This window comes from Sus scrofa, chromosome 15, assembly GCF_054392235.1.
Source record: "Sus scrofa isolate SSC_HxYL_T2T_F1_AM1 chromosome 15, Sscrofa_HxYL_maternal_Yorkshire_Landrace_v2.0, whole genome shotgun sequence".
NCBI classification, from domain to species: Eukaryota; Metazoa; Chordata; class Mammalia; order Artiodactyla; family Suidae; genus Sus; species Sus scrofa.
Window position 1 is genome coordinate 60,509,303 of NC_139397.1, and position 20,156 is coordinate 60,529,458.

Consider the following 20,156-nt stretch of genomic DNA (forward strand, 5'->3'; position numbering starts at 1 on the left):
CAAGATCCCCAGCCTCTCCCAGCTCATGAGCACACAGCAAGGTGGCCGTCTGCAGCTGACAAGAGGACCTTCACCTCATCTCAGTTGTGCTGCCACTCTGACCTCAGTCCCAGTCCCACTGTGAGAAATACATTTGTGTTTTTTAGAACCAGCCAGTCTGTGGTGTTTGGGTGTAGCCTCCTGAACTAAGACACTGGCCAAGTGTAGGAATTCCAGTAGTCATGGAACATTTGCTAAATTTTCCCTGTGGTTTGATGTGAATGAGCCCAGTATTTCAGCTCCCTTTAAAGCTTTTTTCCCTGCTACTGTTCTGGATCTGAAATGTTATCAAGAATCGTTAAACTGATTCAAGTGTAGTATTTACTCAGCTGACTGCAGAGAAGAACATGATGTTGATTTGAGTCTGATAGAAACTGCTCTACATAAGAACTACACACGTGGGGTGACACGCCCATGTGTAGACTGGGGGGCGTTGGTAACATGTGCATCTTGTTTAGGGTATAAGTAAAGAGTTTGGGAATTGAATATATCAAGAACTGTAAAAGAACTTCAGAATACATTGACTGTGTATACACACAGAGTTGTTGATAAGAACCATAATGATTTCCATTAGAAATTACTTTTTAATAATATTAATTATCCAAAGTGGGACTTAAAGATGTCCCTGCCTGAAAGAAAGAGCTCGTCTCTCTCTTAGGCCTTAATAACACTCTGATGTGATCTGATTTCCTAGTGTTGTAGTCCTTGGACACAGTTTCTGATTTATGAATGACCTCAGCTTCATTAGGTGTTGCAGGGCCCTTGCCGGGGTTTCTCCCTGTCCAGCCCTCCTGCCCGCCCTCCTCTATCAGGCTTCGCAGCCCTATCCCTTCTCCGCCTTGGGGACTGAGGGTTCGGGGCACTTCTGTTATACTCTCTAGTCTCATAATTGTGTATGCGGCTCTACTCCCAACTCTTGACCCCAGAAAACCCTAGTCATGTGTTCTAAGACATGCATTTATACAAATAAAGTTCAGGTCCAGAGATTTTAAGCAGGGTACCCAGTTAGTCACACCCTGACCCAGAACTTGAACCCACATCTCCTGGCTGTAGTCTTGGACTCTTCCCACTCCCCTGCTCACTCACACAGGTGGATGCTGTGAGAGTCATGCTCAAAACTTAGTAATGGGCCAGATCTGCATTCTGAGTGTCTGTCTACCATCTGTTCAGGTCATAGTTCTAATTTGGGGGCAGGGCTGTCCCCATAAGTTCATGTGTGCATTTAACTGATAGGACATTATTATTTTAAAAATGTATGCCAGGCCCGTTGGAAGGCCTTAAACCAAAGGAAGTGCTGGGTGTTTCAGCACCTGTGCTATTTAAAGGAGAGAAATAGAAGCTATGCTGCGGGCACCCTGACAAGGCCTCGCCAGGACTGCGAGCTCTCTGTGAGAGCTTTACAATGTGAGAGGTTCTGCCATCAGCTCCTGCTTAGATCTCTGCTCATCCTCACATAAACTTGCTATTAAAGTGGAGCGACACCGTAGACTTCAACATTTCAGGTGTTTGGTGTGGTAAGAGAATCCCACTTTGGCCTCAAGTTGAAAAGTATAGTCAGTATTTTTTAGTTCCTGGGCAGCTTTTAAGGTGAGTTTCAGATAACTTCGAAGAAGTATGTGACAATTGGTGACTACTGAGAATGGCCATCAGCCTCATGGTAAGAAGGGAGCATCAGTTCTCCTTTTGAAACTTGACTAGTTCCTCAGTAAATACGTATCTGCTTCTTGAACCCTCTTCTCAAGGGGACTTCTCAAAACTCCTTTTCTGTGTTCGAGAAGGATTTGAGGACCTGTTAGCCTGTCAGTGTGGATGGAGGGCTGACATTTTCAAGTGAGGAAACCCCCTAATCCCTTCCCTGGATTGCCTGGGGATGGTGGGGGGGCGTATGAGTGTATATGGGGAGCATGACCTCGTGCTGGGAAATCAGGGGAGGGGGGAGTGCAGCCTTGTCTCCTTTACCCTCACAGAAGCCATGCCTCTGTTAGTACTTCTTATGGGGTGGGGGTACAGTTTTGCCCCCTAGGGGAATGGGGACATTTAACAAGGTCTGGAGACATTTTTGGTTGTCACGTTTTGGGGGAAGGGATGCTATTGGCATCTAATGGTAGAGGCCAGGGATGCTGCTGAACACCCCACAATGCATAGGACAGTCTCACAGCAAAGGTTTATCCACTCAAAATGTCACTGGTGCTGAGGTTGAGAGATCCAGCTGTGTATCATTCATGGAAGTCCTCAATTAGCCTGCCAAGGAATTAGCTGCAGTTCAGCTCTGCCTTGGAATTCAATAGCATGCTGGAGAAAAGAAATACTCTGCTATTGCTGATTTTTGATAATTAAAAAATACAGTGGTGCCATCTTTATCCAGTTATACTTGAGCTATTTTTAGAGTCCTTGGTTGCACTGTAAGTTACTTCATTCCCTTTTGCCACATTAGAAATAGAACCTAAGAGTTGTCTCCTGGTGTTTTTGTTTTTCTGCAAATCACTTTACTTTTTTTTTTTTTTTTTTTGTCTTTTGTCTTTTTGTTGTTGTTGTTGTTGTTGCTATTTCTTGGGCCGCTCCCGCGGCATATGGAGGTTCCCAGGCTAGGGGTTGAATCGGAGCTGTAGCCACCGGCCTACGCCAGAGCCACAGCAACGCGGGATCCAAGCCGCGTCTGCAACCTACACCACAGCTCACGGCAACGCCGGATCGTTAACCCACTGAGCAAGGGCAGGGACCGAACCCGCAACCTCATGGTTCCTAGTCGGATTCATTAACCACTGCGCCACGACAGGAACTCCCCAAATCACTTTACTTAAGGAAGAACTCTGCAGAAGTTTGAGAGCAGAAAGCAGTTGTATGGTAATGTTCATAGGTCTGCTGAAACGTCCTTATGGGACTTGATTTATGTCTAATACAAATGTCTTTAAATGACCCCATTTCCTTTTGTTCTGACCACCGTAGACTCTAGACACTCTAGGGGGAAAAGCAGTAAACAATTATAATAAATTGTTATCACTTGCATGTTCTTCAGCACACATTTAAAGAGCCACTGTCACCCAGTGAGTCACCTGCCACTGTTTCTCATCTCAGCCTTCTTTGTTTTTTTGCTTTTAAGGACCACACCCATGGCATACGGGAGTTCCCAGGCCGGGGGTCGAATCAGAGCTACAGCTGCCACCTCCACCACAGCCACAGCAGCTCAGGATCCTTAACCCGCTGAGCAAGGCCAGGGACCGAATACTAGTCAAGTTTGTAACCGCTGAGCCACAATGGAACTCTTCAGCCTCAGCCTTTTTTTTTTCCCCTGTCTTTTTTGTCTTTTTAGGGCTGCACTGCGGCACATGGAGGTTCCCAGGCTAAGGATTGAATTGGAAGTACAGCTGCTGGCCTACGTACGCCACAACCACAGCAATGCTAGATCGGAGCCGCATCTGTGACCCACACCACAGCTCACGGCAATGCCAGATCCCCAACCCACTGAGTGAGGCCAGGGATTGAACCTGTGTTCCCATGGGTGCTAGTCAGATTCGTTTCTGCTGAGCCGGAATGGGAACTCCTCAGTCTTCTTTTTTTAAGCTAGGTTAAACATATGATTAACCCGGTTTTTAAGGGCTCAACAGAGAGACCACTGCGGGAGTCTGGCTTGAGCTGGGCCTGTGCCTCGTGCACCCACTTGCCTGCACTTTCTCTCGATGTGGAGATGTCTTGACTGGACAGGTTCACAGGTCACAAAGAGGTGTATTCATCTGCATCTCCGGATTTATAAGGATTTTTGCCTGGCAGCCCCTTGGGCTGCAGGAGCTCCCTGTTAGTCACTTAGCCCTGAACGAGGCATTATTTTCTGAGACAAAAATAAACAGGCTTGTCTGAGCAACAAGCTGCTGTTGTGTTTGTTGGCAACAAGCTTTGTGATCAAACAATGGCTTTGTCTTGACCTTAACAAATGGGAGGCATTCCCGAGAGCAGACAACATTCAGGCAGGACACTAGAATGTTTTCTCAGCCCTGCAGCTAGGTTTTAGGGGAAGGTTGATTGTTTTTTCCTTCCCTTTGTAAATTGCCTGAGTTCTTGTCCTTTAGGAAGGCTTTTAAGTTTTCTCAGGAGAAAAATGTGGTGGTTGTTAAATGTGTGTCAGTTTTTTCCCCATATGTGTCTCTCTCTTGGTTAGCCTATTTCAACCCAAAATTAAAATTATGGTCTAGGTTTAAATTTTATAAAAGGCAACTTTTTGGTCCCTTTTTAGGGTAGCTTAAATGTTATACACAGAATTTAGAATTTAAGGATATATGTTTAAAATACTTAAATGCATCTAATGCAAAATGGTTTAAAGATATATGCTCTAAATCTGTTTAAAATAATGTAATCAATGCAGAATAATGGAATTTAACTGTAGGAGTTTAAGCTTCTCAGAATCTAAGTAGAATGTAAATAACAAGAGCTTTGGAAGTAGGAAAAAAAATGAATGCTGAAAAATGTACTATTCCAAGCATGTATTTCTTTAGGTACACATACAGATAATTTTAGTTTACAATAGGCTAATTTGGGGGCAGACTTCATTTACTTTCATCTTCCCACTAAGGGGGCTCTGAAATGCTCTTTTTTTTCCCTCTCGAGATATATGGTGAATGAGGCTGTTCTTTGCTCAGGGCCTCTCTTTCAGCCAGCCATAGGACCAGTTGAGAAACCATCACTGAAGTCAAATGAAAATACCTCCTCAGCACACAGATGAAAAACATCCTATAATATCTGAGTGGCCCTCTTGAACAAGGCCAACTGTTGCCCTGAAGTCGTTTGTGATAAATACCAGAAAAAGCTCCTCCGAAAGATAAAATGTTTTGTGGTCCTTATCTAAGTTTTTTCAGTGAATTTGCTCAGCCTGCCAAGCGCTATTTTAAGTCTTTGCGCAGATTGACTCAGTGTGACTTGAGGGTGGTCACGGCTACCCTGGGGAATTGGAGGTCTCCCCAGGTGTGTAAAGCTTCACTGAGACTCAATGTCCAGGGGCGCCGAGAAACAAAACACCGACCCTCTTGTATTACTGGTAGTTCCAGCCTAAGCCAGGTGTGTTCTGACTCACCTCAGAGCTGTGACCTGACCTGCCCAGGAAGGTTTATATCCACCCAGTGGTGGCCATGGCCTTGAACACTGCCTAAAACAGCCTCATTGTGTTCCTGAAGTGAGCTTGCCTTCCACTTTACACCATGGGTGTCATACTTTTCACACTTTCCCAGCTTTCCACCGGCCTCTGACCCTTGCCCTTTTTACCCACCTTCCTTTAAGCAGATAACATCACTCCCTACTTCCAGAGAACAGAATCCACATGAGGGGAATTGCCCCAGCTCCCAGCCACAGTCTCCAAACTCGCTTGTGTCTATACCCATCTCCTGTGCCCTCTGTGTTACTGCAGTGGAGGAGATGACCCTTCCCAAAGTCAGTCTCTTCACCTGCCTACTGGACACCGCTCTAATCTGTCGCCTTTTCCCCTCTTAACTGGTTCCTTCTCATCAGTTTTAAAACCAGCTCATTTCTTACCCATTAAAAAAAAAGAAAAATGCCTTCTCTCAACCCCAACTCCTCCCTGCCTTCAGGTTGTATATGCAGAGCCAGTCCATTCTCCACAAGGAAAGGCTCAATGCTTAGTTGTTTTTAAAAATTAATTTTGAGTTCCCATTGTGGCTTAGGTTAAGAATCTGACATAATATCTGTGAGGATGTGGGTTCCATCCCCGGTCTCCTTGCTCAGTGGGTTAAGGATCCAGTGTTGCCATGAGCTGTGGTATATGTTGCAGACATGGCTTGGATCTGGCATTGCTGTGGCAGTGGTATAGACCTGCAGCTGCAGCTTGGATTCAACCCCTAACCTGGGAACTTCCATATGCTGCAGGTGTGGCCATAAAAAGGGAAAAAAACAGGTGCATAAAATGTCAAAAAAATTTAATTTTGTGTGAGTTTTTTGCTTTTACTTTGAATTATGTAATGTCTGCTTAAGGATACAAGCCATTGTAAATGTTTTTTAATTTTTTAAACGTCTTGCTAAGACCACATAGCTTTCGGTAGTGGAGCCCAAGTTCTAACCTGATTCCAGACTCCAGTGGCAGCTGTCCACTAGAGTTGATGTGGAGGTCGTGATCTTGGCCACAGCAAGCACCTCCATACTCTTTTCCATAGTGGCATTTCTTTAGCACCCACTGATGTTCAGAAGGTACCACATCAGACACTAATCTGGCCCAGAGTTGTTGTGTTCCCTCCTCTGTACCTTGTCCTCTGACCAGCTATTGACCATCTATCTCATTCAAGGAAAAGAGACTGCGGCCATGAAAGCTGATCTCCTGAGGGCCAGGAACATGAAAAGGTACATCAACCAGCTGACTGTGGCCAAGAAGCAGTGCGAGAAGAGGATCAGAAATCTGGGAGGCCCTGCCTATGACCAGCAAGAGGATGGGGCCTTAGATGAGGGGGAAGGGCCTCAAAGCCAGAAGGTAGGACTTCATAGTTTCTTGATTTGCCATTTCCCATTTGTTACGAACACTGGTGTAAGAGCAGCCCTCACTTCTTGGTATTTAACCTAAGATATAGATCCAGAACACAGACTCACTCACATGTTTGTTTTTGTGTGTCACAGAGCTGTATTGCTTAGTGTCCTTGTGAGTGGTAATAGGTGTGATAGGTGTGGGGTGCCTGTGTGCGCACGTGCCTGGGTGTGTCTTCCTGTCCCCCCTTTGCCCTTCCACAATCCCACGGGAGCATTTTATACTGTCAAGGGCCCAGTCAGGTTCCCCACTATGAATTGGATAGAAGTTACCACCAGTGAAGTAGAAGGTCTCTTATAGGTTATTTTCTTTAGAGCACGCACCACAATGCTTCTCCCTATCCCCTTTTTACAGGTGAAGAAACAGAGTGGTTTAAAGTAAATTGCCTAATAAGGCCACGTGGATAGGAAGAGGCAGAACTAGATGAAAACCCAGATCTGGTTGATTCACAAATCTGAGTGCTTTCTCACCAAACGATAACATGTCAGCAACTGTTTTTGTGCAACAAAACTTTGGACTGTCTGATACCAGTCCAAAATCTTAAATCACAGACTTTAGTATATATCAGTTTTAAGAATCTTAAAAAGGCAAGTTTCCTTTTCATTGCACTATATTTAGAGGTCATTTTTTTATTACTAATTAATAACAAGGATATAAGATTTAACTTCCTTCTAAATTAATTTGAGGCATTTCTCCTAATTGAATCATGAATTATTGTGAAAGTCATCTGCTTTCTCATATTACAGGGGTCCATACTCAAGATCCTTTCCACTATGTCTTTAGTTTTTCTGGAAGTATGCAAAATAGTAAATAAAGGTGTAATTTTGGTACATCCATACAATGGAATATTGTGGACCAACTAAAATGATGCTTACAAAAGATTTTTTAATGAATGTGATATTATGAACAAAAAGATTTTAAAGGTATAGAATCATTTGTAGATTTCCTCTGCTATATAAAAATATGGAAAGCAAAAATGCCAAATTATTAAACTCCATCTTCCTGGTCTTTTACACATTTCTTTTCACTTTTTCTATAATTGGCAGGGATTGCTTTTAGCAATACATCCCATAAAGGTAGGGATTTTCGTCTGTTTCATTTCCTAGAAATGTGCCTGATACAGAGATGTCAAATAAATCTTTTGCTGCATAGGTGAATGATTAGTAGAAAATTGGTATTATTGAATGTATAGATTTTGAATATTCAATAGACTTTTTCCATTGAAAATTTAGGAAGGTGAGAGACATGTCGTATTACATGGACTATGACCTTAGAAAATGGGGCATTTTTTTCCTGAATGTAGAAATGAATCCATTGGCAGTTCAAGCACACCACTATTTAAAATTCAGTTTTTTAAAGCTTTTTCTTAAATTCTCTTACTAGATTCTTCAATTTGACGATATCTTGGCCAGTACTTTCTACCGAGAGCACTTTCGAAATTACATGGAAAGGATGGACAAGAGAGCTCTGATTAGTTTTTGGGAGTCTGTGGAATATTTAAAGAACGCTAACAAGGTAGGGTATATAGGCTTAGAGGAATATTAATTACTAGCTGATGAAAACTTGTGTTTTAGACAGTATCTGTGTTTCTTCGTAGAGCTGTAAGTATATGTTAAGAGAATATCTTAAACCAAATATATTGTTGGCATTATGTTCTAGCCCATAATGGTAAATATAATTAGATTTTATTTTTACAGAAAGTTTGTTTTGTTTTGTTTTGTTTTTGTCTTTTTAGGGCCCGTACCCACAGCACATGGAAGTTCCCAGGCTAGGGGTCAAATTGGAACTGTAGCTGCCAGCCTACACCACAGCCACAGCAATGCCAGATCTGAGCCTAATCTGTGACCTTTAGGACAGCTCACAGCAATGCCGCTGGGTCCTTAAACCCACTGAGTGATGCCACGGATTGAACGTGCATCCTCATAGGTGCTAGTCAGATTCGTTTCTGCCAAGCCATGACGGGAACTCCCAGAAAGTACTTTTGAATGTGTAGTCAAGAGAAAAAGATTTGCCAGTGTATCCAGATAGTGAATTTAGTTTAGGTAGTTATTTTTTAACCCATCATAAGATGTCATATAGGAGTTCTCGTCGTGGCAAAGCGGTTAACGAATCCGACTAGGAACCATGAGGTTGTGGGTTCGGTCCCTGCCCTTGCTCAGTGGGTTAACGATCCGGCGTTGCCGTGAGATGTGGGTAGGTTGCAGACGCGGCTTGGATCCCGCGTTGCTATGGCTCTGGCATAGGCCAGTGGCTACAGCTCCGATTCGACCCCTAGCCTGGGAACCTCCATGTGCCGCAGGAGCGGCCCAAAGAAATAGCAAAAAAAAAAAAAAAAAAAAAAAAAAGAAGTCATATATATTCCCACATTGCTATTATAATGAATTTGATCTTGTCATCTATACCTGAGTCTCATAACCTTATTATTTTTAATATCGTAATGTGCACGTTTTATGCTACTGTTCTTTTATTTCATTTAAAATATGATTGTGTTAAGGAAGACGTAAAATAATTTTTGATTACAGATGCCTATTACAGTAGAAAGCCCAACAATAAGCACTGTTATTGCACTTATCATGTTCCTAATGTATATTTAAGAATTAAATTGAAGAGTGTGAATTATGTCTATAAACATATGTATGTACAACATGTATAATACATGTATTTTGAAAAGCTTTTTAGAATAAGCACAAAGAGCACCATGTCCATTATATGAAGCACCACTTCATATGAATGTTGCTAGAGCCAAATGCCAACTTAAAATACATAGGTCACAAACTACATTGGTTAAGAAACTAAATCAAGTCCCAGTGTTTTTAAATCTTCTCAGGAATGTCTTTCATTGAATTTATAAGCCGCAAGTTACCTCATTTTAGTCAGTATAGTATTTGCCAACTTTATTTCTCATGTTCCAAACTTGACTTCAAACTTGACTTTTGGCTGCTCTCAGGGAAATATTGTAAAGACCAATCTAAAAAATTTTTCTACACTACTACTGAAAACAAGTTGAACAATGTTAATGGAATAAGAGGATACACCGTCCTCAAATAGCTAGCTATATGTTGACCTAGCAAAACTGATTTGGATGCTCATTTTATTCCTAATAGTCATTAAGTTATTTGTGTTCATTTTTTGCTACTCTTGAAGACTTTGCATAACATTCCTAGAGTCAATGAGTTGTCTCTTGTGGCAGTGTAAAGATTATGTTAATACAAAGAGATTTCCAAGAAGTGACCTAAGTGTAATGTTTAAGACCAAGCTGTCTGGGAGTTCCCGTCGTGGTGCAGTGGTTAATGAATCCGACTAGGAACCATGAGGTTGCGGGTTCAATCCCTGCTCTTGCTCAGTGGGTTAAGGATCCGGTGTTGGCTGTGAGCTGTGGCATAGGTCGCAGACTCGGCTCAGATCCTGTGTTGCTCTGGCTCTGGTGTAGGCTAGCAGCTATAGCCTGGGAACCTCCATATGCTGCGGGAGCGGCCCAAGAAATGGCAAAAAGACAAAAAAAAAAAAAAAGACCAAGCTGTCTGATAGAAAGCACACTTGTGGTTTCTGAGGATGGGGGGGCGGGGGGCAGGGGGATGGACTGGGAATTTGGGGTTAGATGTTGCAAACTATTACATTTAGAATGGATAAGCAGTAAGGTCCTACTGTATAGCACAGGAACTATATATCCAATTTTTTGGGATAGACCATGATGGAAGATAATATAAGAAAAGGAATGTATCGTGGCAGGTAGCGCCAGACACCCATTAAAGAGCCCGTGTGACGCTTAAAAAAAAAAAATAGAAAAGGAATGTGTGTATATGTATGACTGAGTCACTTTTCTGTACAGCAGAAATTGGTACAACATTGTAAATCAACTATATTTTAACAAAAAAGTAAACTTTTTTTAAAAAGACCAAATTATCTAACATCAGCTTGATTACAATATGTCATCATTCTAAAGAATATTTCACTTGCTCTCTTAAATTATACAATTATATTGACTTTCTTCTGGAGTGAGAATTTGGCAATTGTAATTATTTATATTAGATGAGAAAGACAAATTGAATTTAGCTGATAAATTGTATTCCTGTGGAATTGAGATTTATGAGAAGGAATCGATTGCAGAAAGAGAACTGTTCTTATTCTTACTTTTTTCCTTCTAGCCTTTAAAAGAAATTATATTTGTTAACTGTTCAACATAAAGTGCTCATTTTAAGGCACCAGTTGTTTTTTCAGGGTTCAACATTCACACCTTGGCCCCAAATGTGTGCTTACTGGCCCCCATTCTAAATGTCTGCACATTCTAAAAGCTGCACACTCGCCCTGCGTTCTAAATGTCTTCCTTCCACCTTTAAAATGCAGAGAATTCAGAATAAAATAGTGTTTCTCAGAGGTGGTATTTCTTACTTTCCCTTTTTTTCCTGTCTTTTCAGAGTGAAATCCCACAATTAGTTGGTGAAATTTATCAGAATTTCTTTGTGGAGAGCAAAGAAATATCCGTGGAAAAGTCACTTTACAAAGAAATACAGCAGTGTCTTGTTGGAAATAAAGGAATTGACGTGTTTTGCAAAATCCAGGGAGATGTTTATGAGACCCTGAAGGATAGGTATTACCCTTCATTTATTGTCAGTGACCTGTATGAGAAATTGATGATGAAAGAGGAAGAAAAGCATGCCTCGCAGCTGACTTCCAACAAGGATGAAATGGTGAGTCATGTTTAACTTGCTGTTCCCTTTTGAGTGGGTAAGTTTTGAAAATGATTATGTGGGCATGGGTTGTATAAGCCAGATTTGTGTACCTTCACCTCTCAATATACAGAACTTGAGGTGGAACTTTAAACTTGGATTATGTTGTTGCTTCTGGTCTTCTGTGCTTCTTTCTTTGTTCTTCTGACCAGCTGGGTACAGCCAGCCCGAATTGAGTCAGAGACCTCCCTGCCTGCTCTGTCTCCCTGAAACTCACCTGGGTTTGACTCCTGAAAAGTAAGGGCAGAACATTTGTGGGGTGGAACATTTTGTGGCATAGGCCAGGTAAAAGAATCAAGTACCACAACAGAACAGACCAAAAGGATGGGGGGAAAATGAGAGGTAGAGAATGCAGGAAGAGTTTTGGGAAATAGTTTGGAGTTTTTAAAAACGCAGATAAAATTAAGATGTTTTGGAAGTAGCCTTGCCCAGCCATTCCTGTAGTCTAATCTTAGTGTCCTGGGTCATTTTGGATAGTCCCAGTTGCCATCTTCCTTTTCTTTTCTTTCTTTCTTTCTTTCTTTCTTTTTTTTTTTTTTTTTTGGTCTTTTTAGGGCTATATCTGTGGAATATAGAAGTTCCCAGGATAGGGAATTGAATCAGAGCTGTAGCTGCTGGCCTTATATCACACCCACAGCAACGCCAGATCTGAGCCGCATTTGTGACTTACACCACAGGTCACAGCAACGCTGGGTCCTTAACCCACTGAGTGAGGCCAGGGGTCGAACCTGCGTCCTCATGATTACTAGTCAGATTCATTTCCACTGAACCACGACAGGAATTCCCCTATCTTCCTTTTCTACTGATGACTTATATGAGTTTGAACCTTTGGAAGGTACAGAGAAAAAGTGTCTTAGAGCCACCTTACATAGAATATAATTTATCTCAGATTCTTTCTTTCTGTCCAGTTCACTGTATCTCAAGCCCTTAGGAAGCAGATGCTTATTCATGATAGTATTAGAAGCCAATTATCTCTGACTGTTGTTAAATTCATTCATTAAGACCTTTATCTAAAGTTTTGTTGCTTAGTTCTTTACATTTTCAATGTGTAAAACCACTAAAATAATTGGTTCAAAACATTTTATTTTTAGGATGGCACAGCTAAAACTCTCTGTCTCTCTACCTCAAAATTTCAAATGGTTAATATGTAAATATTGTGAAATTCAAATTAGTTTATTCAAATTAGTAAAAATATGAGTACTCAACAGATAAATTGAATAAGGACTTTAACTGACAGTTGATATGAAAGGTAATGAATAGTAAACAAACATGGAAAAATGTCCAACCTCACCTAGGATTCAAAGGATAAGTATTACTGACTTTTTGTAAGTTCCCACTCTTTGTTCCAATAATCCTACTTCTAGAAATTTATCCTATGAAAATGACTAATATGTAGGAATAAAATGCACAGTGAAGCTTGTTTTAACACCTGGGATAGCAAAATGCAGAATCAACCCATGGCAGGAATAGCAAGAGGAATATGCCTCAGTCTATTATTGGTAGGATTCTATGCAGCGGTAGCAATTATAATTTTGAAGACTATAACACCCTCAAATTTTCAGTATTGCATATTATATCACAAAGGCAGAATACCCTCTCAAATGTATACAAGACGAAGAATAATGTCATAGTATATATACTTATGGACAAAGATTGGAACATACAAAAATGAAAACAGGTTAGAGTTCTATGATTATTAATCCTTTCTCTTTGAAAAAAAAATTACTGTCTGTTAAAACTAATAAAAATTGGAAGAAAAAAATTTGGAGGAAAACTGAGGAGTAAACAAATCAGAAGACAGTCCTCAGCAGTTCTTTTCATGCTTTTGCTACCCATGAATTTAATTACTAATATGACGTTTGTTGGTAACCTTCAGATTTTTCCAAGTTATGTAGTCCTTATGAATCCTAAGACACTTTCAAATGCTAATCATTTTACTTTTAAAATAATCTACCTATTGATTAGTAAAATACATCTTTAAAAGAAGGACTGTGCAAAGTATGTATTGAAAATAGTTCCACCGGTGGGAATTTGGAGATTTTATTTTAAAAGGACTCACATGAGTTTTCCATAATATTCTTAGGAAACCAAAAAGGAAGTCAAGTCTCAGTGTTTTTGTCAAAATTCAGTCACAGAACGTGTGGGTTGAGTTGGGAAGGTAATTCAGTGCAAGTTCCGGGTGTATGATTTAGGAAATAATAGTATGGAATTTTGTACACATTCTCTAGGCTATTAAGTGTTTTTTTTTTTTTAATTGAAGTTATAAATACTAGTTGCTTTGGTTCTAAATATTTTGATTTTTCACTCTGCTGAGAAAAAGCAGTCTACTTCTAGGCTCTCTACCATAGATTCTTTCCCTAGTGGAATCTAGTGCTGTGGAACCATGTACTGTAATGATATAGAACCTGTACTCTATAGGTGACATGTACTTGAACATTCCATCACTGTAAGATATGGTGGTTCACGGGATGTTTTCCCCCAGGGCCCAGGAGGTGAGGCTGGCGAGGAAGCTGTGGATGAAGGCAGCAGTCGGATTAATGAACAAGCTAGTTTTGCTGTAAACAAACTACGAGAACTAAATGAGAAACTTGAGTATAAAAGGCAAGCTCTAAATTCTATTCAAAATGCGCCAAAACCTGATAAGAAGGTAACTCTTCCAATTTTCAAGGTTGTCTTTAAAAGTTTCCCTTTTTCTAATTTGATAAACAGTAGTCTTCAGTTTATGTTGAGAAGTGCCTGAGTTTCTTTAAAGGTCAATTTTAACCATAAGTTCATTTTTTTTTTTTTTTTTTTTTTTTTTTGTCTTTTTGCCTTTTCTAGGGTCATCCCTGCGGCATATGGAGGTTCCCAGGCTAGGGGTCGAATTGGAGCTGTAGCCGCCAGCCTATGCCAGAGCCACAGCAACGTGGGATCCAAGCCATGTCTTCAACCTACACCACAGCTCATGGCAACGGCAGATCCTTTAACCCACTGAGCAAGGCCAGGGACCAAACCCGCAACCTCATGGTTCCTAGTCGGATTCGTTAACCACTGCACCACGACGGGAACTCCCAAATTCAATTTTTTTTTTACTTCTGGGGTAGAATTAGAAAAGCACGTTATGATTTGGGGTCCCTTCCCCATCTTCAGCTGTAATTCTTTGTCTTTTATCTGATTTGCCTACAGTGCCTTTGGGGAAGGGGCAGAGCTTCCATTTGTGCCAAAGTTGTTTTTGAAAGTGAGATAACCATGCAAAGACAGTCTTTTTTTTTTTTCCTTTCAAATGCTGCAAGTACAATTTGAGCACCTCTCAGAATTATGCAAGAAATACATTGTGTTGGTAAAAGCCAACAGAATTTAAAAGTTAAAAAATGTAAACAGTATCTCACTACTTGGCATTCCCCAAACCTATGTGGTGGTGTGGCTTTCTGTCTTATGTTCATGCCTCTTTGGTCCAACAAGGAGGTTTCCCTAATATAGGTATGGCTGGTGCTCTGCCTTGCCAACTCAATCTCCTCTGGCACTTTCTGAACCTCTGTTCAGAAATCTGTGTGATGAGTACGTGCAGCCTGCTGTGCTGGTCACTGTGAAGAGTCAGTGAAACACCCGCCCTTGGGGAGGAAACATACTGTGGAGCCAGACCTACTCTCACAAAAATGAAACAGTCATGGCTCCTTGCTGCTGATAAAGTGCAGGATGTGACTAGGGCAGGGGGTGCTTCCTGCAGGCTTCCGAGGAAGGAAAGGGCCCTCGTGGACTGCATGTTCAGGAGGGTTTTGAGGCAGAGCTGCTGACTTCAAACTACAGTTACATAACCCTATAGGCTTTCTCTAAAAGACATCCAAGGAGATGGTGAGCACAGAATTCTTTAAAATAATTATTTTTTTTTATTGTAGCTAAATATATATAACGTAAACTTTACCGTGTGTACAATTCACTGGCATTAAGTTGTATTCGCATTGTTATGTATCCATCTCCAGAATTCATTTCCAACTTGGAAAACTATAACTCTGAACCCATCTCACAAAAACTTTCCATCTCTCTGCACGCCCCCTCCCCAGCCCCTGGCAACTGCCTTTCTCTTTTTGTCTTCTATGAGTAACTACTCCAAGTACCTCCTGTGAGTATAGTCATACAGTATTTGTCCTTTGTGACTGGTTTATTTCACTTAGCATAATGTCTTCAAGATTCAGGCTAAAGTACTGAAGGTTCATCCATATGGTATAGCATGTGTTAGAATTTCATTTCTTTTTAAGGCTCATGTTCAGTTGCATGTATATACAACAGTTGAGTTTATTCATTTATCCATCAATGGACACTTGGTTTGCTTCCACATTTTGGCTCTTGTGAAAAACACTGCCATGAACATAGATGTACAGATATCTCCTTCAGTTCTTTGAGGTGCACACCCAGAAGTGGAATTGCCGGGTCATATGGTAATTCTGTTTTTAATTTTTTGAGGACAGTGTTTTCCATAGCAACTGCACCATTTTACCTTCTCACCAGCAACACATAAGGGTTCCAGTTCTCTGTATCCTTACCAGCACTTGTTACTTGCCGTTCTTGTTTTGTTTTCTTATTTTTTTTTCTTTTGTTTTCTTTCTAGTGGCTGCATCTGAGGCATGTGGAATTTCCTGGGCAGGGATTGAATCTGAACTGTAGCTTTGGCAACACCAGATCCTATAACCCACTGCTGGGCCAGGGAACAAACCCGCACCTCCGCAGCAAACCTAGCCAATGCAGTTGGATTCTTAACCCACAGTGAGAACTCCAACTTTCTGGTTTTTTATAGCAGTCATTCTCATGGGTGTGAGGTGGTATCTCATAGTGGTTTTGATTTGCATTTCTCTAATGGTTAGTAATGTTGAGCATCTTTCTGTGTGCTTTTTGGCCATTTTCTGTTTTCTTTGAAGAAATGTCCATTCAAGGACTTTGTCCCCCCCCCCCCTTTTTTTAACTTTGCCCATTTTTTTAATCAGGTTGTTTGTTTTTTGGGGGGAATTGAATTTGAGTTCTGTATACATTCTGCACATTAATCCCTTATTAAATATTAAATATATGATTTGCAAATACTTTCTCCCATTCTGTGGTTGCCTTTTTACTGTGTTGATAGTCTTCTTTGCACAGAAGTTTTTAAATTGATGAAGTCCAATTTGCCTGTATTTTCTCTTGCTGCCTGTTCCTTTGGTGTCATAGCCAAGAAATCATTGCCAGTCCCATGTCATTAAGTTCCCCCATGTTTTCCTCTAAGAATCTTATAATTTTAGTTTTACAGTTAGCTCTTTTATCTATCTTAATTGTCCTATATGGTTTTAGGTAAGGACCCACTTCATTGTTTTGCACGTGGCTGATGATCCAATTTTCTGAGCATCATTTGTTAAAAAAGACTGCCCTTTTCTCTTTGATGGTCTTGGCACCTTTTCCAAAAATCATTTGACCATATACTTGAGGGTTTACTTCATGGCTTTCTGTTCTGTTGGTCTGTGTGTCTGTCTTTATGGCAGTGGCATGGCACACCATTTTCATTCATGTGGCTTTGCAATAAATTTTGAAATCAGGAAGTGTGAGTCCTCCAACTTTGTTGTCTTTCTTCAAAATTGTCTTAGTTATTTAGCCTCCCTTGAGATTCCAGTTGAATTTTAGGATGAATTTTTCTATTTATGCAAAAACATCATTGGGATTTTGATAGGGGTCACATCGAATCTCTAGATTGTTTTGGGTAGCCTTAACACCTTAGTAATATTTAGTCTTCCAGTCCATGAACATGGGATGTCTTCCCATTCATATATGTCTTCTTTAATTTTTTTTAATCAGTGTTTTGCATTTTTCATTGTAGAAGTCTTTCACCTCCTTGCTTAAGTTAATTGCTAAATAATTTATTATTTTTTATGTTACTGTAAATGGAATTGTTTATTTCCTTTTTTGGATTATCCATTTTTAGTGTATAGAAACACAGCCGATGTTTGTGTGTTGGTTTTGTACCCTGCTACTTTGGTGCATTGCGTAGCATTTTAAATGGTTTCATAACTCCCAGGGTGTTTTCCCTGTGGCAGATTGTTTCTAAGTTGAAGGAGGAGATAATTCTAATAGAGAAAGAACGCACAGATCTTCAGCTGCACATGGCAAGAACAGATTGGTGGTGCGAGAACCTTGGCATGTGGAAGGCCTCCATCACCAGTGGAGAGGTAGGTTTGGCTGCTTTTCTTCTCAATTTTTTAGGCATTTAATCCCAGACTTTTAAGTTTGACTTTATCAGATAAGATTTTGTCCTAGAGAATTAAGGTTGGGAATAGAAAACTTCATTTGTTCTTTTGGACTGCATTTGTCCTGTCTTCCTCACCCTGCATTTTCACTCTGATTTGCCCATGACTGGGAACTATTACTGGGTTGCCTCATATCTATTTGATCTCCCTCCACTGCAGACACTAAGTTGTCTTTGTTCCCTGGAATCATAAGCAACTTTCATAGGAACAGTTAATGTCCTTGAATTACTAATTGGCTTTACCATTGAGAGTTGAAATAAAATGGGATGCACCACTTGAAATTTGGAGATGAAAAATTTTTAATGTGTTTCTGATTGATCTGTCCTGCTGACTGCAGTGGCTCAAGTATCAGTAGTGCTAAGATCTTTAATAATGAATATTTTTTCCTTTAAACTAGAAAATATTTTGCTGTTCTCTGAGGGATATGGGAAAATGGTTTCTAGAATACACTCTATCTCTTTTCTTTTGTCTGTAAAACTAATTTCATTTAAAGGAAAGTTGCTTATAGGCATTTAAATTGTTAATGTTGACAACTTCTTCCTTCCCAATTCACCTGACTATCAAAACCTGGAGATAAAAGTCAGGTTCACCTCAGAGCATACAGATGACAAGATTCTGAGTAAGACGGTGTGACTGTTTGGCCCCATCATTGTTTCAAGTGGCTAATTACTCAATGAATTTATTACATTTATAGTTGTACAATGATCATCACAATCCAGCTTTATAGGATTTCCATCCCACAACCCCAGCACATCCTCCCACCCCCCGAACTGTCTGCTTTGGAAACCATAACTTTTTCAAAGTCTGTGGGTCAGTATCTGTTCTGCAAAGAAGTTCATTCTGTCCTTTTTTCAGATTCCACATGTCAGTGAAAGCAATGGATGTTGGTGTCTCATTGTCTGGCTGACTTCACTTAGCATGATAGTTTCTAGGTCCATCCATGTTGCTAAAAATGCTGGTATTCCGTTCATTTTAATGGCTGAGTAATATTCCACTGTGTATATGTACCACATCTTCTTGATCCACTCCTCTGTCAATGGACATTTAGGTTGTTTCCATGTCTTGGCTACTGCAAATAGTGCTGGAATGCACACGGGAGTACACGTGTCTTTGCGAGTCATGGTTTTCTCTGGGGAGATGCCCAGGAGTGGGATTGCTGGATCAAATGGTAGTTCTATTTGTAGTTGTCTGAGGCATCTCCATACTGTTTTCCACAGTGGTTGCACCAATGTACAATCCCAGCAAGAGCGTAATAGGGTTCTTTTTTCTCCACACCCTCTCCAGCACCTATTGTTTGTAGACCTTTTGATGATGGCCTTTCCAACTTATTTTTATCCATCCCTGCTTTTCCCATCCCTGACATGCTTCCTGGGGGGAGGGCTTAAATTCACTATCTGATGTTCATTCTTTTTTTTCCCCTCTTTTTAACTGTGATTTTATTTTATCTCATTTCATTTTTACTGAAATGTAAAAAAGTTTTACAGTTTTAAATTCACATCTAGTTTAGGTAGCAAAATAGCACACATTTTCCAAAAGCCACCCTGAAAGCACATGCATTATGTGAGAGCTTACTGGGTCTTTGGCATGCATGGACATTCACATTAAGATGAACTGAAGGGCAGTTACCTTTCCTGAGGAGAGGCAGGGGCCATGGAGCAGAGCCTTGGAGAGCCATGTAGAAACGCTTGATCACCAACAGGTGTAATTATGTTTAGAGTGGAAGTCTAGGAAGGGGTCGGCTCAGGGTATGTAATGTCAAGAGATAACAGAGGGTGGGAGAGGAACGCAAATTCTGTCACCTCCCAAGTTTTGCCTAGAGCTGCCTCTGACATTTCACAATTTATTAAAATAATCGTCCAGAGACAAATACTGAAGGGAGGAGGGAGGGAGGGAAGGAGGAAGCATTCTCATGAGGCACTTTGCCCTGGTGATCAGTTGTTACTCAGGAACTTGCTGTAACCTTGATCCCAGACAAGATAATGGAAGTGGACACAGAGGAGTCACCTGATTGTTAGGAGTTCAAGAAGCAGCCCCGTATGGGAATGTGGAAGATGTGTTTACCTCATATCGGGCTCTCCAGGTTCTGAGACCAGCTGAGCCCCCTGTGAGCTGTGGGGTCCCAGGCAGCCCAAGGCCTGTCTGTGCTTCCACCTCCCATCCTCACAGGGGACTCAGCTGGTGCCCAGCAAGTCTGGCCTCTCATTCCTTTGCCTATCTTTCTGTTGACTCTTTCTCTCTCATTTGGTTCATTTACTAATTCAAGCTAAATTCAGTGTATTTTCTTTTTGTTTCTCCTCTTATCCAAATTAAAAGCAATAGTGGCCTATTCTGAATTGTGCTAGACTGTGTGCATAGATGTTTAAGAATTCTCTTAGTTGAGAAGAAGTTATGTTTCCCAATATGCAATTATGTGAAAATGGAAATCATGGTTTGTTGAATCCCATGTTAAACTGGGGAAGGCCCCATCCTCTGGGAGAGGTTTTGGTCTATCACATCTGTTTGCTTACTGTTTATTTGCTTTTTCAAGGAAACACAGGGTATTAGGTTTGCTATGTTAGTTTTCTTTTGCTGCATAGCAAATTACCACACAATGCATGGCTCAAAACATCACCCATTATTAAGCTCACAGTTCTG

General features: G+C 40.7%; 1 protein-coding gene across 9 annotated transcripts in view; it reads left to right on the forward strand.

The window, feature by feature from the left end:
* Positions 1-20,156, forward strand: part of SNX25 (sorting nexin 25) — a 149,446-nt gene that overhangs the window by 110,870 nt on the left and 18,420 nt on the right. For 5 of the 9 annotated variants that reach the window (XR_014830417.1, XM_085000976.1, XM_085000974.1 and 2 more), the window contains 5 exons: positions 6,321-6,502; positions 7,937-8,068; positions 10,969-11,241; positions 13,763-13,927; positions 17,313-17,444. Coding sequence is in view for 8 of the 9 variants with exons in the window: in XM_085000976.1 (XP_084857102.1) it covers positions 6,321-6,502; positions 7,937-8,068; positions 10,969-11,241; positions 13,763-13,927; positions 17,313-17,444 (884 nt within the window). In the remaining variant the exon portion in view is untranslated. The remainder of the gene's footprint in view (positions 1-6,320; positions 6,503-7,936; positions 8,069-10,968; positions 11,242-13,762; positions 13,928-17,312; positions 17,445-20,156) is intronic. The other 4 variants (XM_085000975.1, XM_085000971.1, XM_085000973.1 and 1 more) reach the window with 2 other exon arrangements.